This window comes from Dryas octopetala, chromosome 2 (assembly GCF_963921425.1).
Source record: "Dryas octopetala chromosome 2, drDryOcto1.1, whole genome shotgun sequence".
In the NCBI taxonomy this organism is placed as follows: Eukaryota; Viridiplantae; Streptophyta; class Magnoliopsida; order Rosales; family Rosaceae; genus Dryas; species Dryas octopetala.
In genome coordinates this window covers 12,030,706-12,057,515 of record NC_141367.1, presented here as the reverse complement: position 1 = coordinate 12,057,515, position 26,810 = coordinate 12,030,706, and the positions used below count along the sequence as shown (strand labels likewise).

Below are 26,810 nucleotides of genomic sequence, written 5' to 3'. Positions count from 1 at the left end.
TAATTTAGAGCTTAACATTTATGCTTAAAGTCTAAAGACTATGTTGTAAATAGAACTCAAGTATTATCAAGAGTAAGTTGTAATTGGCATATAGACTATATAGTCACAATTGTGTAATTGTCATGTACAATTGTTTTTTTTTTTTTTTAACAAAAAATGAGTGAGCTGTGACTGTGAGCCTTCTCTGTTTTTGGCCAGGGAAAATGAGTGAGCCTTCAAATGAGCGTTTGATGGGTATCTAAACATTGGACAAGGCCCTAGACAAATTCCTTCCCTCCCCTCAATATATAAAACAAAAAAATTTATGAATTAATATTGTATCGAAAAAAAAAAAAAGTTGTACGACTTGTAAAACTGCTGTAGCTTCCCCATTCTCCATTTCCCCTTTCTTTTCCTTTTTTTTTTTTCTTCTTTTCCTTTCTCTCCACAGACTCCACCCCTTTCTTCTTTTCTTTTCTTCTTTTCCTTTCTCCTTTTCCTTTCTCTCCACTGACTCCACCCCGTGCTTCTCTCTCTCTCTCTCTCTCTCTCTCTCTCTCTCTCTCTCTCTCTCTCTCTCTCTCTCTCGGCATCCCCATCACCAGCCCACCATCACCCTCATCTCGCCCCTGCCGCCGCCCCCCGCCGCCGAAACCCACCGAAAACCCAGCCCTTCTTCTCTTTCTCCCTTCTTTTCTTCCTCCCTCCACGGCCTCAACTCCCAAGTGAGAAAGAGATCTGAGTTTGGGGGAGAGATCTCAGTTTGGGGCTGCTAGTGTTAGTCACAGTAGATTTGGGCGAAATTTCGACGAAATTTGGAGAAATTTTACAAAAACAAATAAATTATGAGTTCAAAATTTCGTCGAAATTACCGAAATTTTGTCAAAATAATACTGATCGAAAAATAATGGATACGTGATAAAATTTCGGGACCTCAAAAAAACAAAAATTAAAAATTCCAAATTTCATTCCTTGCATATAACACTCTTCAAACGTTAGAGATATGACGTGAGGGTTAAAAAAAGTAGAACAACCCCCACGGGAGATTATTGAGTGTAATTTCTCTTGTTTTCATGGTAAAAAGAATAAAATAATACCTCCAAAAAAAAATTAAAAATTCCATTCCAAGAGTTAGGGTGGCGCGTGTAAACACCCCATTTGGGAACTACTTTTGTGAAACTTCCCAGACCAAGAAGATCTTCTTCCGTGTAAACTCCCCAACCAAGACTGGTGCTGACTGACTTCGCCACTGCCCTCGAGTCCTCAAGCTCGTCTTTCTGTCGCCGATGCCATTTAATCTCTTCCATCTCCGGTGGACCCCAGAAACGGGACCCACCAGCAAGCTCCAAGAGCAATCACTTCGTTCGTTGTGCGACCATGTGGAGATCGATCTAGGACTTGTTGCACTTTCTTCAAACCCTTGGGGACTGGTGAGTTCATCAGAGCCAGTTTGGACTTTTCATTCTTTAAATCTCTGATGGAATCATAAATGTGTTGTTGTTTTGCTTCTTGGTGTTTTATTCATAGTACATTTCTAAGAACTTGTTTGTTAAATTTACATGCTGTTTGGAGTAAATTTGATGATTTTAAAGCACAACCTGACCTCATAGTTTCCTCAATCAAATTCACAACTTTGGTGAATAACCCATTTCGCCATTCTCAATAGATATCCATAATGTTATCTTACCAGATTTCCTATATGTTATGTGTTAATCTGTACAATACATCAAACAAGATTCCCACTTTATTAATATTGCAGTATGATAGTTTGATATCTTAACTTGCCAGACTAGCAAGAGAAAATTTCCCTACATGTATGCACTATATATATATATATATATATGGTATGTATGTAGTTCTCAACCAATACTGTTTAGGTGAAATCGTGATGTGTAACTAAATTAAATAGTGAAATTAAGTAACCAATCTTGCCATCTTGGACTGTTAGTTCCAAGATTACAACACTCCAACTATCAGTTTAAGGATTTTAATGTTGACTGTAGAGGAGATTTAACATAGAATTTTCCATTTGTAAGTCAAGGAACTAATCAAGTCTTGTCCTGTTGAATCTAGGGTTTTAGGTTGACAAATTTAATGACTTGTACTTATAATAATATCATCTTATGTACGGACGACTTAGAGACTATTTACAAGACTAAAGGCAGAGTCAAAGATAGAATTATGATGATCAAGCCAAAGTCACAACAGTCAAGGCCACACTTGAATTTTGGAGTGCTTCTAGTACCATGGTTAGGAACTTAGGATAGGTATCACAACCTAGACCTAGAATAGATAGGCTAAGGAGAGGAATCAATTGTGGTTGGACACTTTGTGAAGCCTTTTGGTATGTTAAAATTAGGAATGAGTTTGACAGTAAGAAGGAGATTTAGAATGAGTTTGACTGTGACCATGATAAAATTGTCTTAGGATTATAAGGGTTTATGGGTTAACTTTTGAAACCCATTGTCATTGTCATTGGAGTGATCAAGTCCAACCAAGGGGTTGGGGTGATAAATGTTGTGGTGAATGTTTTATCTGTATGGTTTATTTATGATGTATACTCAAATGATTGCCTTGGCCACAGTAAAATCTATTGTGTATAATATTTATTTCATGGATGATTTGTCTGTGTTGTGGAAATTTAATTAAGCATTAAGTTATACACAGATAGATTTAATAGAGCATAATGAACTTACCCAACTAGGTAATTTAGAGGCTAATTTGAATTTCTAAAAAATTCGTATACATCTCTAGAAAAATTTTAGACTGACCTAAACCAGAGAGGAAAAAACTGCTCCAAACATTCTTAGACATCTATATAAGCGAAATTATAAATTGACCTGAACCAGAGAATCAAAACTTCAGGGTTAGAAACTATTGGGAGAAAAATCTGATAGCTTTTTTTTGAAAAATTAGGTTATTACTATTCACCCTGTCTAGGACAATTGAATGGCAGATTTCACCAGTGGATTACATTAAATCATTAGAAGATAGACTTTAGCAGGCACAGAAATAAGGCAGGAGATTGACATCACTAGTTCTATTCAATTTTCAAGCAAAATTTTCCCTTTGAACTATCCCTTGTTGTCAACTTATCAGTGGCCCTTTCCATTCCGTTGGTCTTAAAACCATCATAAACGAACTTTTGCGTTATTAGTCCAACACATCTAGACGTATTAAGTAAGCAGCATTTACTGGGATTAGATCTCTTGATGAAGAAGATTGGACCATCTTAGAGGTTCCAGTCTCCAGATTTCTTTGAATTTGGTGTCTCTAAAGCTGTAACTGCTATTGGAACATTGGTGACCATCCAAAACAAAGTAGTGGATCAGTCAACATTGAAGAACATGTTGCCCTCCTATGTTTTCGGATTTTCTGTCACGTTTTTTTTTTTTTTTTGCTTCTTTCGTAATATTTAAAAAATACCTTAATTTGGCCATTTCCATAGCATCTGTTTGAAAACTCATCCTTGATCCATTCGTTTATCTCATTCAATGTTGAAGAACACATTGCCCTCCTTTGTTTTCTGATTTGCTGCTCTTTTTTTTTTTTCCTTCTTATTTGGAACTATTAAAATAAATTCTTTACTTGGCCATTGTCTTAGTACAGTTCTCAAAACTCACTCTTGATCCATTCATTTTATCTGGTTAAATCAAGATTTTCTAACACTCATAGTTCTTTTTGGCTACACCAAATCATTTAAGAAATAATGACCATAGATCCCTTTAGACTGAATAATGTAGCAAGAGATGGTCAATGTATCAGCAATATATCTGTACATAGTACATAGTACAATCCACTGTTAGATTCTCTCTCTTAACAAGGTTCCGCACTGCTGTCATAGACCCAAGTATAATTGGAACTATAGTTAAGTAATGCTGAAATGGTGACTTGAACTCTAAGGATTTGGTGGCTCATATGGTTTTTCCATTAAAATATATGCATATTTTAAACTAAACTTCTCCACTTACATTAATAATTAGGACATGTCAGCTCATATATATTGGTATTGTGTGTGGCATGCTTGGCAGAACTTTAATTAACAACTTTGGCATCTTCAGTACTTCATCTTTTGGATTGTCCATTCAATAATATGACCTTTCATGTTTCTAACGTCTTTTCAATTTGGAATTTGTAATTTTTACATATATGTTATGATTTATGTCATATTTGCTCATGCAAGTCATTTCTTGCGCTGCTTGCTCCTAGTTTTGCATGATAATATTTCAGGCCTTGCTAGCTTTGTTGTAGAAGTAACATTTGCTGTGTTAATTTTTCTCTAAGAGTTCGTGTTGTACATGTTTACTGTTCTTCTCTTACATGCTAAATCTTTTGCCTTTACTACGTTATTGGTGTTCCAGTTATATTATAAATGCGTGTTTATTAGCATTTACTTTCTTTCATTACGCAATGAGAAAAAGTGTAACTTGAGTGTCATTTAAGCATTGCTTTTTGAAGCCTTGACTCTTATGCGTTTCTTCTCTCTTTCAAACTCAAAAACCTGTTGATCAGAAAATCACTAATAGTAAAAGTTGATTGTATTTTATTGATTGTACTTTTTTATAATGTTTTCGTACAAAGGGTGTCCTAATTATGGTTGAACATGACCTGTCGATTTTGTTCTTTCTTCCTGTAGGAATATAATGGATCACCAATATGTCCATGGATTTGATTCAGACGAAAGTGACCTAGATATGCAAGCTGAAACCTATGATAGCAATGAAGGGATAGATGTGCTTCCTGAGAACTTGGACTTGTGTGTAGGTGAAAAAGGCGAGATAGCCGAACAATCAGAAGATCTACCTATGAATGTAGAAGCTTTAGAACCATACATAGGCATGGAGTTCAACTCAAGAGATGAAGCTAGAGAATTTTATGTTGCCTACGGCAGGCACACTGGTTTTATTGTACGTATACACCACAATTGCCGTTCACGAGTAAACAATCAAGTTATTGGTCAAGATTTTGTTTGCTCAAAAGAAGGCTTTCGTGCAAAAAAATATGTGTACAGAAAAGACAGAGTTCTTCCCCCACCATCAGTAACCCGTGAGGGCTGTCAAGCAATGATAAAGCTAGCTTTAAGAGATGGAGCAAAGTGGGTAGTCACAAAATTTGTGTAAGAGCATACTCATAAACTAATGAATCCCAGCAAGGTTCTATGGCGGGGATCAGGAAAGCACTTAGTAAGTGAGGTATGTTTGGGAGTACTTTTTATATGAACATGATTTTGAATGAAATGTTTGTGTAGGAAGATTTGTCACTGCTAGCTCACTAAAGTCTGTGGTTAATGATGTTTTTGGAGAAGAATAAATAAAATACCTGATAGTAGAAAAACATATAACAACATTACTGTTAGATTATAAAATTGTTGTTAGTACACAGACTAACAGTTTAAGCTTTTGGAAATAGTGGTAAACCAACAAAACTTATCATGGTATTAGAGTAGAAGATTATGAGTTTGAACCCTTGTAATTGTAACCTCCAAATTTAAGTTCAATTCAAGATGTTAGACACTTAGACCCTCCAATGGTGAGGAAAGGCCTGCATGTGAGGTGGAGTTTTAGATTATAAAATAATTATTGATTACATCTTAACTAATAGCTTAAACTTTGGGAGTAGTGGTATAACCATTACTATGTTTAATATGCTAACATGTTTTGAAATGTGGAAGAGCTGTAAAGATTGTTACCAGGGATTTGAGCTGCCAAGCCTAGTTGAAACTAATTACAACCCTTGCTTTTCATATGAAGGCCTCCTAGTTAATATATATATATATATATACATATTAGTCAAATTTAATATACTGGCTAAACAGTTTCCGATCATTGAAATTTGTTGTTGGGTGGTTAGGTGAGCGGGGAATTCCTCGCTCTATGGTGAGCTAGTGATCATTACTGATATGAAGGTCTTAGTTCAGTAAATGTACAAAAGAAATCTTTTGCACATACAACTTATGTTCCTCACTTCCTCCTATGTTAATCCCAAAGTTAACAGAAATTCATGTCACTTATGTCGATCAACCAACTTAATCCTCATAGATTTGTCCGCTTCTTAGATCATGATCATGGCCAAGCTGCCCATGTATGTTTTAATACTTACATTTTTATATTCAAAGGGTCCCCCAGGAGACTTCACAGACATGTATGACTGCCATAAGCAAAACCGAAAACACCAATCATTGTTGCAAGTATAACATATAATTCAAACAATACCTCTTAATCATTGGTGTTTATAATTTGCTACTTCCTGGTTTAGCATCTTAGTTATTAAAATGGTGTTGTGACCTAATAGTTTCTTAATTTGCAGGATGAGAAGGATAAAAGAATCCGTGAACTGTCCCTTGAGTTGTACAATGAGAGGCAAAAATGTAAGCGACGCTGTGCTCAATACGAAGAACAGTTAAATATGATTTTGAAAGATCTGGAGAAACATACTGAGCACATATCAAAAAAGGTTGCGGATATAGTTCAGAGCATAAGAGAAGTTGAGGAGGAACGATCAGAGGACTCGGACAGTGGATGGAGTTAGTGCAACTTGCACATTTTTATCACTCTTTGCTATGCCTTTGATAGTGAGCAGCCCATTTATCAATTTTAGGAGCCATGCAACAACTGACAATTCACCTGCAGTTTTGGTTGAGTTTACCATTGAGGTGGATCAAATTTAGTCCACAAAATCGATTATTTTTCAAAAAAATTGGCAGGTGACCTTTTGATGTTTGGATTGAGATGGTCATGCTCATTGGAGGCCTTTTGTGTAAATTGGCAAATTCCTCCCGAATGATGGAGTTCATTTGTTGAATAGCGCAGTCAAGTCATTCTCATGTTGAACCGTATTTTCTTTTTCTTCAACAATTAATTTTACTTTAACATTATGCTTTTTTCATAGTAAATTAGTCTTTTTTTTTTCTTTTTTCTTTTTTTATTGTAACATTATGTTGAGCCTTTTTTTTTTTTTTTGCTTGAATCCTTTGGCTGCATTTTGATTGCGTGGGTCTCTATTGCGTTTGTGCTTCGGTGTTGCTATTTGAGCGGCTTACGGTATTATTTTTTTTGGTTAAATGAAAAGAGATCGAACCATTAATATATTATAATTTCAATTTATTTCCCTATCTTCTCTCATCACTTGGCTAATCTGATGGCTCACTAGAACTGCTTTATTTTCTTATGGTTTAAAATGCACGGATGCTGCCACACTAATTAAATTTGATATTTATTTACTAACTAAAGATACCGGAAATGAAGAGTAACATTTTCTTAAGGAAAAAAGCGTGAGTAGCTAGCTGAATGAATAACTAGTATAGGGTTTAGGCGCTAAAATTTCTAATCTTACCTCATGAGAGCAGGTTTTATACAGGTTTTTTAATTTTATAATTTATTAACTAAAGTTTTATGATTTTTAAAATTTTAACTAAAGTTCAATAATATTATAACCATTCCATGCTACATAATATTAGTTTATTAGTTTTTTTTTTTTTTCATACATAGCAGCCGTTGAGCGCTCGACAGTCACTTTCGAGTGGTCGGCAGTGTATTTTTATTTCTTTCTCAAACCCTGATTTGTCGGTTTTATATTAGGTTTTAATTGAGATATCAGGTGAACCTGTACCCTATATCCTCAAAAAATAAAAAAATAATAACATATTTCTTTGACAAGACAATAGTTAAAAGGTTTTATTTAGGAAAAAAAAGCCATAAGGTTTTTTTTCAAATAAAAATGTTTTTTAAAATGACTAAATTTTAATTTTTCCTTTATAATTTGTCATGGGAAATGCTTGACTTCATTTAATTATGAATTAATTTTATTTATTTACTCAGACTAAAAAAAACAAAAAGAAATAGATTTGTGAAATATAGATGAATAAAAAATTATTGTTTATAATTATAATATTATATGATATAATAATATTATGTTATCACTTGTCAATCTACTTAAATTATAACGCAATTTTAAGAATGAGATTGAGGGGGTTCTCCATCCCGAGATGGAGCCATGCATTTTTCATTTGCGGTAGAGAAATAGGCCGTCCATTTCGGAGCTCCATTGTGAAGAACCCAAATCAGCCAACTTTGGACATGGCCCACTATGGAGACCACTAATAGTCTAATAGTCTAATACCATACTCACCATGTTGACAACTTGACATGTTGCATTCTCGTTGGAAGTTGGAACCACGCCGGTGCACTGACCGTTAGATCAAGAAAGCCTCTTCATCATGATCATGCATTGAGATTCGCGCTTTCTCTCTGATCAATAATCTGGGAGCACTCACACAAAACAGAGAAAGAAAGAAAGAAAAGCTGTCAAAGGCCTTGATCAAATTCAGCTTCAACCTTCAGAGGTAAGTTTCTGTTTCTGTTACTGTTAGTTTTTAATTTTCTGGGTTTCTTGTGAAAGTGATCAGATTGGTGCCAGTTTATACTTTTGAGCTTTCTTGAATCAAGCTTTTGAGCATTGCCGAAGTAATTAAACATGGGATTTTTTTGTTTTTCATTTTGTTCTTATGGTTTTGCCTCAATATATGTAGATATAATGGTGGGTGGTGCTGGTGGGCATGAATTTCTAGACAGTGATGGGGGTTCAGATGATGAAACTTTTGAAAGCTTTCATGAACATGACAGTGTGGGAGATACCCCACTGCAACATTTCAGTTTAAACAACAGTATAAATGATGGTCTGATTTCACTAGAACCATACACTGGGATGAGTTTTCAGTCATTGGATGATGCAAGAGATTTCTATTATGAATATGCAAAGCGCACAGGCTTCACCATACGAACAAATCGAATCCGACACTCACTAAAGAACACAGCTATAATAGGCCGGGACTTTGTTTGTTCAAGGGAAGGTTTTCGTGCCGCGAAGCATACACTTAGGGAAGACAGGGTTCTTCCTCCACGCCCAATCACAAGAGAAGGGTGCAAAGCAATGATTAGGTTGGCAGCAAGGGAGGAAGGGAAATGGGTAGTTACCAAATTTATAAGAGAGCACAACCACAAGCTAATGACTCACTGCAAGTCTCCTGGGGAGCTGCCGATAGTCAATATACTCACTGAGGTATGTCTGAGATATCATATAACTGAACAGATAGTGTAGCAAATTAGTTAAACATGTTAATGGAATTTAGTATCTTAATTTTGAATTATGGATTTGTTAAGTGGTCGAAACTCATATTTCGAGTTGAGCTGCTATGGTTTTTTTGGTCATTATCATTATGATTTTTTTAGTTAATGTTACTCAAGGTTTGGGGAAAATTACTCTTTAGGAAGAAGTTTTAAACTATAACCCTTCGCGTTGTTTCAGTTCCATGAGTCATTGTGCCAAAATCTGTGAGAAAAAAAAAAAAAGAAACACACACACACGCACAAACACACATATTTTCCTATAGGAAGAAAATTGCACAATACTGTGTCAAGTGACCGGCATGTTGACATGGTGGTACAAAAGTGTATTTTAAGTGTGTTACAAGTTGGATCAATTTTATTGCATTAAGCAATAATCCAGTAATCTACCATAAAAAGGAAATATGCAATAGTCCAGTATGACTGTATTACATAATCAAGTGAAAACATATAAAGCTGGACTTAAATGCGAAACAAAATTTGTAGGCATATATATGACATCAGTTAACAAACAGATTGTGAAAGATTGCATCTCATTTTCTTTAAAGCTGTCCGGTATTTTAGGCAGGAGTAGGTTAGGTTGAGTTCATGCTCTTTAACCATAATTGACAACAATATGAACAGGGAAAACATGCATACCAAAATTTTGACAGAAATATAAAACATAAAACAACTGTCGCCATGAATATGGAAGAATTTCATGAACAACATATCCAGCATGCATTTCACCTCTAAAATAATTCATGTGACAAAAACTCCACTACTGATATAATTATTACTGCTTCAGCACACTCATCATCTCTACGTTGATCTCTAGCATTCCTATCTTCGCTTATCAAAAGTATTCTCCAAAAATCCTAACCAAATTGTGGGGTTTTTTTTTTTTTTTTAATAGGAAACAAACTTTTATTAATATGAACAGAGTGGTACAATAAGATATCCAGTAAGCTTAAAAAAGCTAAAACATATAGCAACTAACTATACCAGCTACATATCAAGTACATCAATTACACAAAGCAGAAGAAAATAATAAACATCTGCATTGCAATCTAACAGTAATGCAGAAAAACAGTTATAAAGCTGAGGAAGCTGAAGCCCATAATGATGCCCAAAAACGAATCCTCTCCAATAGATGGTCAGAAGCCTCCCCTCTCGCTCCCTCAAAAAATTATATTCCTCTCCATCCCAATTACCCAGAAAACAGCCATCACTGCACAACTCCCCAGCACCCTGCCTCTCTTAAAAAACTAGCGTCTTTCACACAGTAAAGCGACACAATCAGCTGGAATGACCCAACCGAGCTTAGTCTGCCTAAATAGCCTTAGCCAAAGATCTAACGCTATTGGACGGTGAACACTTTCAGCACCTTCCTTACAGATCACACACCAATAAGGTGAAAGACAAGAAAATGGTCTTCTCCGCTGAACCATATCACAGGTATTAATCTTCCCATGAGCAATTATCCAAGATAACATGCATGCCTTAGGAGGTACTTTAGCCTTCCATATTACTGAAGAGGGAGTGAACGGAGAAAGAGAAGGGTTGTCCATCAAATGGCTCGAATATGATTTGCAAGAAAACTCCCCTGAAGATTCTAGCTTCCACCTGCTGTCTGGTCTAGATCGAACCAGCACAACACTCTCTAACTGGGAATATAAGGACAAATTCCCCAAATTCCAACTCACTCCGAACCCCAAAATCCCAACCTGTCAAGGTTTGGCTCTATTTGTTTCTGCTGTTACCTTTCAGATGTTTGGAAGAAACACATGATTCTCAACAGATTTTGGCTTCACAATTTTGTAAGTTATTAGGAAATTAGCTCAAAAATTTGTTGCAAATTTTATGTAGGCATTAATCTGAAAGATTCTGTTAAACATGCTGGATTTGGAGTTTAATTAATTGACAATTTTTGTCACTAAGCTCATCATTTCTCAAGAAGTTATGGATGCTTTCTCTAACTTTTAGTTTATACAGTTGTCATTTGTGTCTCTTCTGATGTGTTGTACCATTTATATTGTAAGACATGGTAACCTGATATATTGTGCTGTATTTTCTAGTATATAGCATATACTGTAAACACCACACTGTAGCCAACTCACAGATTTCCACAAGCTCTTCATAAATACTACATAAAAAGAAAAAAAAAAAAAAGTTGATATTCTTTGCTTTGGATGGAGGAGGGCAGATCCAAACAACTATTTGGTGTGGGTTAAGTAATTTAAATATTGCAAAGAATAATTTCATGTAAGAATACAGAGCTGAATACTGGTATGTATCTACATGTTTACCGACGATTACCAATTAGAATATATTATGCCCAGATGGCCTGAATTAGTTGTTTTCCAAAACACCCCCTTGGTAAAAGCATAGGACAGAGGCCAGTATACTGAAACATATGGCAGCACTTGAGGGGATTTGGATTTTTTCCTTGAAGGCAGTCGAACCACTCCATTCCGGTATCATTGCAGGAGCTAATGCATGATACAAGAGGAGCTACAGAGAGGAAATTTAGATCAAGAAAATTATGAGTAGCATCAAAGGCAATCCATGGATAAAAGTACAATCTCTTTAGAAAAATTCCTAAATCCGTATAAAAACTTCTAACCACATTTATGGGCTCTATGCCCTTTAATCCTTAGCATATATATATATATTTTTTGTCTCCTGTTGAATTCATGGTCAGCTTTTAACAAATTACATGGGGAATGTTTTTAAGGATATATCTCAATGCAAAAGTATGTAGTATAACTGTATAAGTAAGAGGTTTATATATAGGATAATTCTCTAATGAGGAAGCCTTCAATTTGATGTATATAATATATACACGCATCTGTTCTCCTGTGCAAAGTTGTATAGGCTGATTGGAGAACAATGCATGACTGTGGGGGATGATTTCCTAAACCATCCCCTACAAATACCCCGCTGCATCTGGGGTGATCCCCCATGAAGTTGCAGATGTGCGACTACACGCAAGGGATCATCCCCCTATACATTAGTATTTTTCTGTTTCTATTTTTTTTTCCTCTGTTAGTAGCCTCTAATTTTGAAGTGTACAACATATTTGCAGGTAGAGAAGGATAAAAAAATCCAGGATTTATATGATGAGCTCCAGCGTGAAAGACAACGATCTGCAGCATTCCAACAACAGTTATGCATGATTCTTAAAGATCTTGAAGAACATGCGGAATATATCTCTGTAAGAGTTGAAGACATTGTCAACAGCATGAAAGAAATTGAACTTGGTGAGCTTTAAAGCCATGTAGGGGATTGGTGTCATCTATCTGAATTCTAACCTGGAGCATTAAATTCACAGCTGCAATTTGAGTTTTGTGATTTGAATTCTAAGGATGAAAAAGGTACGTAGTTGGTGACCACATCTGTTGGCATGTGAAGTTTGGACATAGAATCAAGTCCTTGTGATGGGCAAAGCCAGGTGCTCTTATTTTACGATGGTAGGGACATCCTTATGCCAGATGGTAGGAACGTCCTTATGCCAGTTGTCAAAGACCAGATCTTTGCACTTAGCGAGCCTGAGTAAATTCTTAATGCAATGCGTCATAGAACTTTGAAGTAAGGATGTATGAATCTAGTTCCACAAAGTTAGAGCGAATTCTGTACACTTCCTGCTGTGGTGGACGTCGGAAGGTTTGTCAAAGCCAGTGCGCGTACTTATGAAACTGCTGCTGTGGTTGATAAGGAAAAGACTAAGGACAAGTTCCTTGTACTGTTGCGAACTACATTAGGGCTTCAAATAGAACTTGTTTAATCTTCCTTATCTTTGCTTTTTTTTTTTTTTTTTTGGTCTTTGCTTTTTCAAGCTGAGATGTTATCTGGTTGTTTGTAATTTGTGTTTTACATGTTTAATTCATCTCTAGATCAAATTAAAAAAAGACCTATGCAACTGAAACTAGGCATTTCTCCTTTTATTACTCTTTGATACAATAATTCTACTGGACACTAGTTATTAGGTGTTGCAACAACATAAAGGATGCTTGTTATGGTCTTCATCAATTCGAGTTTAGGCTCGGCCAGAATATTTCATGCTTGAGTGAGCTGGAGGCAAATCTTCCAGTTCTTGAAAAATGTCATTCAAAGCTGAAGGTTGTAAGTGTTTATCAAGGGTTTGCACTTACAGTTCTTGGAAAATGTCATTGATTCTTGGACGATGGGCGAGAACCATCTATGAACCAAGATCATTCCAATAAGGGTGCCACCGTAATCCAAGCCACTGCTTATTTTCACAAATAATTTAATCTCAACAGATTATACTGCTTCCTATAAATTTCGTCAGATTATAATTGTGCCAAAAAAATTAATCTCAACAAATTTGAGACTTAGTCTAAAGACCAAACAAGTGTGTACAAGTTAATGACTATTTAGTATAGTAAATGACACTTAGAACCTATTGGATTCTTGAATTTGGTTTTGGATTTCAAATTTATGCATTTGAAATCCATAGATTTGAAATTATATTGTTTGGATACAAAATTTAAAGGTGAGGATTTAACTGAAGATTTCAATTTAAGAATATTTTTTGACATTTTAAGAATTTAAACATATAATTAATAATAAAAATTAAGAAATATGATTTTAATTTTCATATATTTAGCAATATATGATAAATATATATTGGTCGGAAAAGTCGCTAGAGGGGATGGCCGGAAAAGTGGCGGGAGGGGGTTGCCGGAAAAGTGGTTGGAGGTGGTCGTCGGAAGTGGTTTCCGGCGATGGTGGCCGGAGATGATGAAAGATAGAGAGAAAAAATGGGGTGATGGGATTTCAAAAAACTAGTTGGAAAAGGTATTTAAAATCCATGGATTTGGGCTTCTAAAATCCACCATCCAAATCCAAATTCATTCCTTAAATTGAATCCAAACATGAGGATTTGGATCAAATCCTCTCAATGAAATCTCTAAATCCAAATGCATAGACCCTTAGTTTCTCTTTATTAGAGTAGGTCATGAGTTCCTATCTCAAAAAAGGAGAGGTGTGTAAAAGTTAGAGTTTTTTTTTTTTTCTCATATACGGAAAAGGAATTGAATTTGAGACCTCTAGAATGGTTATCATGTGCTTCGTCACTCCGGTCCGAATGTCAAAGCAAACCCTACCACAAATTAGGAACATACCCCCACCCCCTCCCCCCCTTAAATAATTGGGTTTAACCGTTTAAGTTAATTTAAGTTAATTAATTAGCAAAAGGCCACAAAAAATATTGTATTGAACTTATAAATCATGAAAAAGTTATATTTTTAAGCGATACGGAATAGCTTAAAACCTTTTTTTTTTTTTTTTGACTCGCAGAGTTAAATTTTATATTTTATCGAGTTATACTTTGTTAAATGGTGTAATATTGTTTTATGGCTTGGACCTTTAATGTTCAAGGCTAAGACTTAGTATTTATGTCTTTAGGGCTTTAGCCCTAAATTGTAAAATTAAGCCATAAACCCTAAACTCTAAAAAGAATCCAAAAATTTATTTAACTAAAATGGTAACTCTCAATTAGTCACATTCTATTTCATAAGTTGCACTTTATCAAAGTGGTATACTTTTCACCAACTTATATTTTACTTCAATATGTTCAAGATTTTATGTTGTTGTATTGGTGTTTTAAGATTTAAGATTTTAAAAAATTTGGAAGGAAATAAATAATTATAAAAACTAAGAAAATAAAAAAGAATGTATTAGGTGCTCGAACACTTTACTTAATTGGGTGTTTGAACTTTGAACACTCCATGCTGAAGTTCGAACATTCTACTTGGATGTTCAAATGCTTTATGCTTAAGTTTGAAAAAAAAAAATCATAAAAGAAATTTAAATTTAAGAATAATAAAAGTAAAAATTATATAACACGCATCATGCCTTTTAACACCTTGCTTGGGTGTTCAAACAATTGGTGCTTCAGTTTATGACAATTTTTTGTGGAATGTTTTGAAGGATCCATGCTTGACTTTTGCTTGAATTAATTGTGGCTTAAAAATACTTTTGTGGTTTAAAATATATAGATTTGTCATTAATTTTTTTTTTTCCAGAAGAATCCAGTTGTTTTATTTGTTTGGACAAGAATCTAGCTTTGTTATTGTTTTGCACAAGAATCTAGCTTTATTATTTTCTTGGACAAGAATATAATTTTGTTATTTTTAGGGTGCTTTAATTAGAAACCCAAAATGAGAAAGAAATTTAACCCAAGCTTTAGTCGGCCCAAAAATTAAGTTACAACTCAAATTGTCCACCGACCGCTCGGTAAAGTAGCTGCTGAGCGCTAGACAGTTGCAGATGCAAAGCACATCTGCAAACAAAACTCTGCATATGTAAGCAAAAAAGATGTATTTGCAAGTAAAAAAAGATGCATTCGCAAGCAAAAAAGATACATCTAGAAGTAAAAAAGATGCATTTGCAAGCAAAAATTACATGCAGATGCTTATGCAGGATGCATCTATATGCACCGAGCGCTCGGTAGTATATTTTCTCCAGCCTGTGCGCACGTAAACAGATAGATTAAGCTGAAACTTAATTTTTTATTTGGCTGGATTTCCTGTTAAAAATATTTCAAAAACTGGATTTTTGAGTAATTTATTATTATTATTTATTGGTCACTAATTAGTTACATTTGTATTTATTAGGGCTATATATTTGTATATTAGACCTAAGGTTTAGAATTTACTAGTTATGGTTTTCCTAACCCTTAAAGACTAAAGCTTGTTCCTAAGCCTTAAATGGCTAAATGGAATCTAAAAATCAGAAAAAGAAAATTCAATTACATATGTATTATTTTTAGGCTTATTTACTATTTCACTCCCTAAAAGTAACTTTTAGTTTAACTTCACTGTCTAAGGTTTATTTTGTATCACATTACCCTATAAAACTAATTCTCGTGTATCACTTTGCCCACTTTCTATTTTTACAAACTTTGGAAATTCATACGATAATCTCCTAAACTTAGTATGACAATAGCTGTTTTCCAGTCTGTCATAAGTAGGTTAACCAAATTTATTGTTATTGTTATAACATAGCTAGGTAGATGTGACACCATAAACTTGAATTTTGTGTGTTTTATGCTGGTTTTATTAGTTTTTGGCATATTTTTCTAAGAAAAAGATAGAAGGTATATCTATAAGTATCATTTATGCAGTTTTAGATAGTCACTGTTGCATAGTGCAAATGATAGTTATTATCGAACAATGACTATTTTCCAAAACATGAAAGAAAAAAAGCGTCGAGCGCTTAGTAAACAATCCAGAGCCCTTTGCTCATCAAAGTGGACCAACCTATCACTGTATTTTTACAGGTGGGCCATTCTATCATGCACCTTTTGTTTTTGGACTTAAAGAAAACCCTAAATTTAGTATGACATATTTAGAATAAAGTTTAACATAAAAAAACAAATTAACTAACCAACTAACTTCTGGTTTGGTGTTATTTATTTTCCCAATGATGAAACAGGTCTCCAGTTCGACTCCCCCTCTGCAAGATAAAAATAATAAAAAATAAAACTTGGGTGACATTTATCTAAGTGCTAGTTGATATTAAATACTAAATTAATCCAACTATATTTTCTATGGTTTTTTTTTTAATTTCAAAATGAAAATTACCCTGATTGGCCGGCCCACTTGCAAAAACACGGTGATAAGCCGATCCACCGAGTGTTTGGCAAATTGCCACTTTAATCCAACTATATTTTCTATGGTTTTTTTTTTAAATTCCAAAATGAAAATTACCCTGATTGGCCGGCCCACTTGCAAAAACACGGTGATAAGCCGGTCCATCAAGTGCTTGGCAAACTGCCACTATGCGCTCGAAAATTACTACTGTCAGACAGTGACAAACATTGTTACTGTGCGACAGTAGCTATTTAAATTGCAAAAACACACTATAGAAAAAAAAAAAAAAAAAAAAACTCACCAAAGACTCAGCGCCAAAAACACATAACAAAATATAACATGGACTTTATTTGTATAAAGTAAACCTATTCATTATTCTAACTTTTTAAGTGGGTTTGTTATTATTAATTACTAAAATTTCATGCCATTTAATTTTGAGTACCAGTTTTTAAATTTAGACAAAGCGTCATTCCGCTGGTCATTCAATAGCCTGGCTCAACGATTGGTTACACAACTTTTTTGTTTTTTTGTTTTTTTTTTTTAATTTACTAACTCAATTTTGACTGCCTGATAGTCAAACTTTTTTTATTGATTTATAGTCACAACTGCAATTCTAATAAATATCTTCCTCTCTCTAGATGTGTGTACAAATAAAGCAATAAAAATATAAATGTGTGCATTTAAAAGTGTACTAGCTGGGGTTTGAATTCCCAACCTTATATATACAAATAAAGCATTCAACCAAATAAGTTTGTGTTTAATTGTCTATTTTTTAAATATTTATGCTATATTGAAAAATATATGAAAATAAAAATCATATTTCATATTTTTTTAATATGTTTAAATTCCTAAATTGTCAAACAAAAAAAAAAATTCTTAAACTGAAATCCTCACATTTAATTTTTTTTGTTTTATTCAAACAACAGAATTTCAAATCTAATATCCATTAATCCAAACGAGACCCTAAGTGTCTAATGATTTCAACACAATTTGACTAAAAATACAATAATAATTTGGGCACAATTAAAAGTAAAACAATACCATTGCTATTAGCTACCACGCCATCAACTTGACTCTTGCATGCCCTTGTGAAATTTGAAGTTGTTCTGTGATGCCAAGATGAGCCATCAAGAGCCAGACATGAGTAAGAAACTCTCCGCCTCTTCGGAGCTGTTGAGCATGGAAATTCCCTCGACAGTGACTTGCAGCATATGCTAGAATTTCAATCCACACTTGACTCAGTATCTCCCACTTCTTCTCATTTTGCTTGTTAAGTGATGATGCAAGAATACATGCATCAAATAATACAGATTTGCTTCTGTCTCCCTTCACTTTGGCAGGTTTAACTTCAGTGCATACACGAAGCAACATTTCACGAACTTTAGATTTTTCGGAACTCATGAGATTTCTTTCTTCGAAAAATTCCACGGCCTCAGCACACGTGTCTTGAAATCTGATGAGTCCAATTCCGATGGGCAACATGAAAGGACACATGACCAGAAGATACATCATATAATTTGCTATATGCTTGCTCACTTTACGATCCATATTTTCTGGATCATCAGATTCATCATCACAAAGATCTGTGGCAATATGCCAGAGAAGAATGCTTTGGTCGAATTCCACTCCTGTAGTCCAGTCCGTGAAATTAGAGTTGTGATGTTCGAGAACAAGATTACCTCTAGCGTTGCATATATTTGTAAGATTTCCGGTCTTGTGTGATTTCCCTAACAAGTGGTCAAAGATCAACTTTTCCAGCTCATTGGAGATCGGCTCATGAGTTAGGTACAAGTACATCTTCAATTTTTCATCAAACTTTCCCAGTATATGAGTAAAGAGCGGCTCACGATTTAGGTACAAGGACATCTTTAATTTTTCATCAAACTTTCCCAGTATGTGAGTAAAGAGCCACTCTTTCAGGTAAGCAGAGATTTGCTTTAGGAATTTATACCACTGCATTTCTAACACTTTCTGCATACAAAAGAATTTTTGATTTCCATGATGAATTTCAGGCTTAATTTTGAGACAAAAGCCAAGAAAATTGAACTGAGCCATTGAATTTGACCACCTCTGCCTGTTAGACTGTTGAAGACGACGGATTACTTGTGAAAAGGGTGATTTACCATGCCTACTCAACCACATTGTTGTCCAATCAGAAGAAATTACCAAAAGCAACGCATAGATCTCCAAGAGAATGGCTCCAACCAGCAATATGTAAGTAATAATCAAATCAATGTCTGAGTGCTTGTGCCTCTCATTTATCAAGAAGAACACAAACACAAGACAGGTGGAGCAGAAAGTGATTGTGCGAAAAGCGCAACCCCAACGAGTATAAACTATTGGAGCCTTGGTGTAGAATACATCAAAGGCATATCCAAGTTCAACCTCAACTATGTTGAAGGCAGTTTCATGTGCTTTTTTAACATCAAGGCTACTATCTCGATCAAGAAATTCAAGACTCTGGAAAAAGAGTTGGCTACTATCTCGATCTTGGAAGCTGAGGATGAGATCCACAAATAGGCGCTTGAAAATCTGAAATAATTCATTTGCTTTCAGCACTATGTTTACATCAGCAGGGCTGATCATCTTTCTATTAACAATAGAGGAAGGAACTTCTGGCACATCAGCCTCATCACCCTCGTCAACCCACACTTCGTACCCCTCAGCTTGCTTCAAAGCCAATTCGTCCATGAATTTTGCATAGTTGGGGCCTGGATCAGGACGAGTGAGCATTGAATTACGAAACTTTTCGCGATTTGCTGACCGCAGGGCCAACGTCCTCTCTCCATACTTAATAAGCCCAGAAAGAAACATGGGAATAGTAAGAATCGAAAGCCAGCTGCCCTTCCAGACCATAAGAAATATGTAGAGTGCAACACCTGCTTGAACAAACAGTCCAAGCAAGTGCCTCAACCACAACTCATTATCTTCCAAAGCATATGCTGTGATTGTGTCTGGCCCGCCAAGATGCAACAGAAGAAATGGAGCCCAGAAAGCAGAGAGCTCGTCGTCCATTGGAGGAGAATCATTGTTGTTCTTGTTGGACCTGTTGCCTTGGTTCTGTGAGAGGACACCAAGAGCAACAGTTGCTACCCAATCTGCCATTAAGTAGGCAAACCAGAGGAAGACTCTGATTTTTGCTTTGACATTATACTTTCTGCGGCTTCCAAAGTGAATCAGTGAAATCTGCAAGGTGAGGCTGATCAAAACCATCACACGCAACTCCCAAGCATTCCATAGTTTCTGAACAGGTTCCGGAAACACCTCAATCAGCCTCCTCTTTTCCAGAAAAACCCAACTGCTCAAAGCTGGAAAAAGAATAAAATTTAATGAATTTATTCAAAACATGTATTAGAAGCTACGAATCATAACAAGGAGTAACATGAAAATCTCGACCGATCATATACATGAATGGACTGGACTAATCAAATTTAATCTGACAATTCTTTTCAAAACACTAAGATTAAAGATAAGGGAAGCATACTTGTAAGCAGCATTCTTGACTCAGATTGTGAGATTTCCAGGTTGCATTCCTTGACCCCAACAGTGACTGGCTCAGCAAATACTTGTATGCAAACACGCACTGACAGAGAGGTAAGGAGAGGACCTTCGAAAGAAATGGTCAGGGACTAGACTTCTATTTTTATTTTTATTTTTCTGCTCTGAACTCAAAGTGAACTTGCCAGAGAGAATTCTAGCTTGGTTCTTTTTGGACAAGAATTTATCTTTGTTGCTTTTTCCAGAAAATAATCTAGCTTTGCTTTTTTCTCAAGTTATAGACCCCAAATTACCACTTCTTCTAGAAATTAATAAACCTAGCTAAACAAATTTTTTATTTATTTTTAAGCCAATGCACGAACCCTCTTTCTAGCATACCTGTAAGCCGCATACTTGTATCCATTCACTGAGAGAACTTGAGAGGGAACCTGCGAAAGAAATGGTCAGGAGGGACAAGACTTCCTTTTTTTTTTTTTTTTCTCCTGCTCTGAACCACACAGACTAGTAAACTTGTCAATGAGAATTCTACCTTTGTTTTCAGTTTTTTTTTTTTTTTTTCCAAGAATCTATCTTTGTTATTTTTTGTCTTAAAGAATATAGCTTTGTCCTTGGTTCTTTAGTTATAGGACCAAATTACAACTCTTTCTAGAAATAAATCTAAACAATTTTATATTTATTTTTAAGCCATATATAGAGAGTTTCAACGCCTTTCTTGGGTCTTTGACGTTTGAACCCATCAACATAAAACTCCAACAATAGTATAAATCCTATTAGAATACAACTCAAATAATTACTCTTACAAAATTACCCTCAGAAAGAGTTACCAAAAAAATAAAAAAAGGCAGTGTTTGAACACCTATAAAAGGCGATCACACGCTTGAACGACGTCAAAAAAAAAAAAAAATTTCAAGCCACAAACAAAAGGAATGTCCGAAGAGTGTTGAACACTTTCATGACAATTTGAATGCTCGACAACGGAAATTTTCAAAACTATGCAATTTTGTATTTAAAGTTCTTTTTAAAAAAAAAATCACATAGAAGTTGTTTACTATTTTTATGGTTCTCATGGATTTATGAGGCATTCTTTTTTTTTTTCTTTTTTCTTTTTTCTTTTTTTCTAGAGAAGAATCTAGCATTATTATTTTTTGGAAAAGAATATAACTTTGTTATTTATCTAGCTAATTAAGAATCTAGCTTTGTTTTTGGTTTGGACAACAATCTAACTTTGTTATTTAAGTTAATTAATTAGCAAAAGGCCACAAAAATTATTTTAGTGCACTCATAAGATCATGTAAAAGCTAAATTTTTAGGCCATACGGAATGACTTAAAACAGTTTTTCAAAATTGTAAGCAATTTTAATGTGGCATACTTAGAAACTTGTGAAATATAGACGACCATTACAACTTCTAAGTCCTAACAAGGAGTTCCATTAAAACATAGACGATCATTTAGAAACTTGTAAGTAATTTTAACGTGGCATATTTTTTCAAACTTGTAAGCAGCATTCTTGCTCAGATCGTGAGATTTCCAGGGTGCATTTCCAACATTGACTTGCTCATAAGATGCTTAATTATAATTTGCAAACACTGACAGAGAGCTAGAAAGAGAACCTGGACAAGACTTTGTTTTTTCCTGCTCTGAGTACGTAGTCTTGCAAATGAGAAATTTCATGCTTTGTCTTAGTTTAGTTTAGTTTTTTTTTTGGACAAGAATCTATCTTTGTTATCTTTGTCCTTGGGGCTTTTAGTTATAGCCCCAAATTACAACTTCTTCTAAAAATAATCCTAAACAAGTTTTTTATTTATTTTTAAATCAGGAAACCTCTTTTCTATTTGTTTTTAAGCTATAAAACATAGACTGTTTGAGCGCCTTGCTTGGATCTTTAAACCCATAAACTTTAAACTCTAAAACAATGATAGATCCTATTAGCTACAGTTTGTCATTGAGTGAAAATAAAATAAACTAAGGGGAAAATTTTACTAAAAGCATTTAAACTTTGGGCCTTGTGTCATTTCAAGATGTATTATTTGTTTTGCCTCATTAAAAGATATAAACTTTCATTGTATTAACGTGGTACATATATTTCGTCAATTCAGTTACATAATCTATCCAAAACAGACTACATGTGTAACACGTTGGTAGTTGGGCTTCACGTACTATTGATGTTGATTGACGAATTTACTCCTTAAAAGTAACCACGTGCCACATACAAGGTTTGTTTTGGACGAACTATGTAATTGAATTGACAAAATGTACATATTAACACAAAATGAAAGTTTATATCCTCTAATGGCACAAAACTAAATTCACATCCTCAAATGGCACAATACGTACCCAAAGTTTATGTCATTTTGAAAAACTATTCCCTTTACTAAAGACAATGTTCGAACAGCATTAAAAGGCGTTCAAACACATATCATGAGGGTTTGAATGCTCGACAACACAATTAAATTTTCAAAACTACATTACTTTATCTTAATTTTTTTTAAAAAAATATAGACAAGTAGTTGAATGATATTTATGAGGCATTATGTTGTTTTTAAGTTCCGGACAAAAATATAGCATTATTATCTTTTGGACAAGAATATGGCTTTGTTATTTAAGTTAATTAATTAGAAAAAAGTCACGTAAACCACTTGTTTCAATCATAAAATCATGTAAAAGTTCTGTTCTTAGGTCGACACACGAAGTGGCTGAAAAAAAAATATATATATATTCATGATGCCATAAGTAACCTCAGTACTCTCACATAGCAACACTTTATAATTTTATAGACTTACACTTTGTTAAATGCTATAGTATTGTTTTATGGTTTAATTATTCCTTAGAGTTTAGGGTTTATGACTTAGTGCTTTAATTTAGCCCTAAATAATAAAGATTAAACCACAAACCCTAAGCTCTAAAAGAAATCCGAAAAGTTATTTAACTAAAACTGTAACTCTTAATAAGTTATATTTTATTTCATAAAATTGCACTTTATTGAATTAGTGTAATTTTCACTAACTTATATTTTTTGTCAAAGTATTCAAAATTTTACGATGTTGATTTGGTGTTTTAAGATTTTAGAAAATTTCAACGAAAATAAATAATTATAAAAACTAAGAAAATATAAAAATGTATTAGGTGTTCAAACACTTTATTTCGGTGAGAACGGTAACATTCGAAGACTGACCACGTCACAACGGCACCCATAATAAGGATCCCAATATTATAATACTCAACCCTTTGAGTATTATAATACTCAACCCTTTGAGCATTATAGTCTCAAGTCCTTTAAAATGAGCTAACCACTTTTATATAGAATTTAGGTTAAATCAGAGTGTAAAACTTACAGTGAAAAATATTTAACCCAAAAATCAATATTTTATATATAAATATGACCAACCAATCAGGGTTAAGAGTTTACAATGTATAACCCTGTGGAACAAAAGATGATGTTCACAAGTACAAAATAAAGATAATTAACCTATATGCCCATAGTGATGTAGCTATTAACAAAGTAGTAAAGCAAATTGGGTACATGGATAGCTACTAAATAAGACCACCTACAGAGAGAATGGAAAAACACCACCACCAGCTCAAAGAAAGGATCTGAACCATATAGCCAAGTACTGGAGCTGACAAGATGCAAGTGTCGAGCCCTACCAATCTCGATCTAGATCGGTAACTGTTGGAATATACACTTATGTAAATCGTTTTAATAAACGTATTGTGTATATAACTAATATCAATGGGCAAATTTTTCTTTTATGTTTCATCCTTCATATACATACTATATCCTTATAAATGTGTATATGCATAAAAGAGGTTTGTGATTTTATGTAAAGAGAATAATGTCTTAAAGAAGCTAAGACAGTGAGACTTATATCTCTTAGTACTTGAAGTCTAAACTGTTCCTGGTTACAGGATTGATAACTGGACAATATCAATCCAGTGAAGCCAGCATAATCTATCTCTGTTTAACGTTTAGGATAATGGATCTCAAATTCTCAATGTAGAGACACTAGAAGAAGATCATGGGTGCCAATAAATGGTTCACTAAACGTGACCGATATAACAAATAGTTGCTATGGAGTATTACACACACGTCAGCAGGAATTCGTTAAGTCTTGATAATACAACTAGTCTCTAGACTTAAGACGCCACAGTTGTCTTGTGCGTTCGGACACTATGTTTTGACTATATCATAAGGCTAGATTCCTAGAATTTAGTTAAAGATGCTGATTAGGTATAGTCACTAACGTATGAGGACATATGTGTGTTTAACACAAGATCTATCACTCCTGGTAATAGGGGAGATGTTTCAAGAGACAACATATGTTTATATTCAGAAATCTTTGGCCAAAGTACTAGATTATGGAAACTAGGTTTCTTGGTCGAATAGAATCTATACATAAGTGTTGAGTCTCAAGGATTATGCTAAGGTTGATGGAATTCCATACCCGACCATAATTTAGGAACATAGGATGAGGGAAAGACTGTATTGTATTGCAATTAAAGACGAAATATGTTTTTCTCTTTTCCGGTTAATCCGGGTAGTCATGAAACTTTGCTAGGCGTCAATCTTGACTTATGGAGACCTAAGGGTAAAATGGTATTTTACCTAGATTAGGTTATTTTGAGAACGTGTCTCAATTTATTGCCGGATTCAATTAGAACTTAAGAGGTCACACACCAATAAGTGTGAGATGATATTAGATTTGAGCTTGGATAGAATTAATTAATGGGTTAATTAATTGGGCCTAAATGATAATAGAAAGAATATTAAAATGATGGGTTTTTGGGCTTGTTAATTTATTAATTAAATAATTAAATGGTTAATTACCTAGTCAAATGGACCAACTAACTTGGTCCATAAGACTAGGTGGTCGGCCCCTTCTTTGTGGAACAATAGTTTTACACTCAAGTATATTTATATGGACTTATAGTCAAGTTATTTGAATAAGTAAAACTCCGGCGAAATCATTTTACGTTCTTTCTATCAAAAAGCCATTCTTGAGAAAGAGAGCTAGCACTCTCATTCTCCAGAGAGTTCAATCCCTCCATCTCCTCCTAGCATGGACTAATTAGAGGTCATACATATTTGTGTGACTAAAAGGACCAACTGGCGGAGAGCTTTTGAATTTGCACCTTGGTAGACTTCCAATCAAGAGAACAAGGTATGCATCTTATTTTGTAAAAGGCAGTGCTTGGGTACTCAAAAATGAGTACAAGTTTATCCTCACAACTAATTACATGAGCCCATGATGGGGCCCACCACCTTCTCTCTCATGGTGGGCCCCATTATGGGCTCATGTGATTGGTTGTAAGAATAAGCTTGGTACTCATTTCTGAGTACCAAAGTATTGTTCTTTTGCAAATCATAGATTGTATCATATCTCCATCAGAAGCATGATCGTATAAAATTTTATTTCTCGCTGCGTTTATATGATCAATTTTCTAATAGTAACCACCAGATTATCTGCACTCATAGAATACAGTAGGGTATCACATACGTTCTTAGCTTCCTCTCAAGGGATTTCCAGGTTAAGTTTGAAAATAATAATGCAAACATTTAATACATATAAGGCCAGTGTGTAACAGTTGGGAAAACAATGCACCTCAAAAATAGTATATCAATGATAATGATAATGTCAATAATCAATAAGTAAAACCATTGATTAGTCACACAAATTTTGCAAAATCCGACACGTGTGTCAAAATTAAAAAACATAACTGACGACCTATCAAATAATGACCAATTAACTACCTTGACCGATAAGCACAATTTGATAAGGTAGCAAGAGTATCCATCCTTGGTAGATACTACCTAGACTAGCCTCCCCATAAGAACAATTGACTAATTCGTTCGTATCACGACCTTAGGAGGTTTAAGGGGTTCGAAACCCAAGGTCATTCGCACATGACCCCTTAATCTCAGGTTGTACCAAAATATCACAAGAAGATCCACACAAATATTGCATATAAAAACCATGCAGTTTTTCGCAAAACAATATTTACTATAATAATACAGGCGCAAAAACCACTAACTAGGTTGTGATGTTTTCCCCTATCTTTTACCAAAGTGTGCCTCTTGCCTAATCCCAGTGTCCTTACTCTTTCCCACATCTACTTGGTTCCTGCTAGGCAATTGGAGTTCTTAGTCCCATAGTAATCAACGTTAAGAAAAATTAAACACCCTTTTACGACCTTGCGTAGATAAGGTCTGGATTCAGATGTTTAGCATTAGCTGAATTGCAAGACTTCTCGGAATCATTAATCTAGCATGATTTGTCTCATAACGACTTAGCCTCTAGACCCTAAACAGGATTCTACAAATGTCCATGTTTAATTCAAGTCAAGGAGGTTGACCAGCCAAGGACCTACAACCATGACCAAGTCTATTTGAGAAGGCTAGAGGAGTCACAATGGTCTCTCTTAAAAAACAGAAACTCTTAGCTGGCAGAACTCAAATGTAAGAACTGACCTAAGACTTCATGTTATTTGATACTTATTGGAGTGACCTCAATATATTATTAAGCTGATTTTATTTAACAAAAGTTGGACAACAGTTTGACTATAAACTCAACTAAAATAAATTGTAATTTAAATAAGTCAAGTTGGCAAGATTAC

At 34.6% G+C, this 26,810-nt stretch overlaps 2 protein-coding genes and 1 pseudogene across 4 annotated transcripts; 2 read left to right on the top strand and 1 right to left on the bottom strand.

Annotated features, from left to right (window-relative positions):
- Window positions 1-1,128: 1,128 nt before the first annotated feature.
- Window positions 1,129-6,571, top strand: LOC147293129 (protein FAR1-RELATED SEQUENCE 5-like; annotated as a pseudogene). Its single transcript, XR_015120771.1, has 3 exons — window positions 1,129-1,409; window positions 4,616-5,171; window positions 6,286-6,571. The product of XR_015120771.1 is annotated as a protein FAR1-RELATED SEQUENCE 5-like (transcript).
- Window positions 6,572-8,006: 1,435 nt separating this feature from the next.
- On the top strand, window positions 8,007-13,124 carry LOC147293128 (protein FAR1-RELATED SEQUENCE 7-like). 2 transcript variants are annotated; one of them, XM_086233761.1, is made up of 3 exons: window positions 8,007-8,320; window positions 8,507-9,036; window positions 12,169-13,124. In XM_086233761.1, the coding sequence occupies exons 2-3, from the start codon at window positions 8,512-8,514 to the stop codon at window positions 12,352-12,354; spliced, it is 711 nt and encodes a 236-aa protein (XP_086089887.1). In that variant the 5' UTR covers window positions 8,007-8,320; window positions 8,507-8,511; the 3' UTR covers window positions 12,355-13,124. The 2 variants fall into 2 exon arrangements, with proteins under 2 accessions (XP_086089887.1, XP_086089886.1); XM_086233760.1 differs by having other exon boundaries at window positions 8,007-9,036.
- Window positions 13,125-17,572: 4,448 nt separating this feature from the next.
- Window positions 17,573-21,727, bottom strand: LOC147293127 (uncharacterized). Its single transcript, XM_086232730.1, has 2 exons — window positions 21,691-21,727; window positions 17,573-20,007 (listed from the first exon to the last, which is right to left on the bottom strand). Exons 1-2 carry the CDS (start codon window positions 21,701-21,703, stop codon window positions 17,753-17,755), a joined length of 2,268 nt encoding a protein of 755 aa, XP_086088856.1. The 5' UTR covers window positions 21,704-21,727; the 3' UTR covers window positions 17,573-17,752.
- Window positions 21,728-26,810: the final 5,083 nt, after the last annotated feature.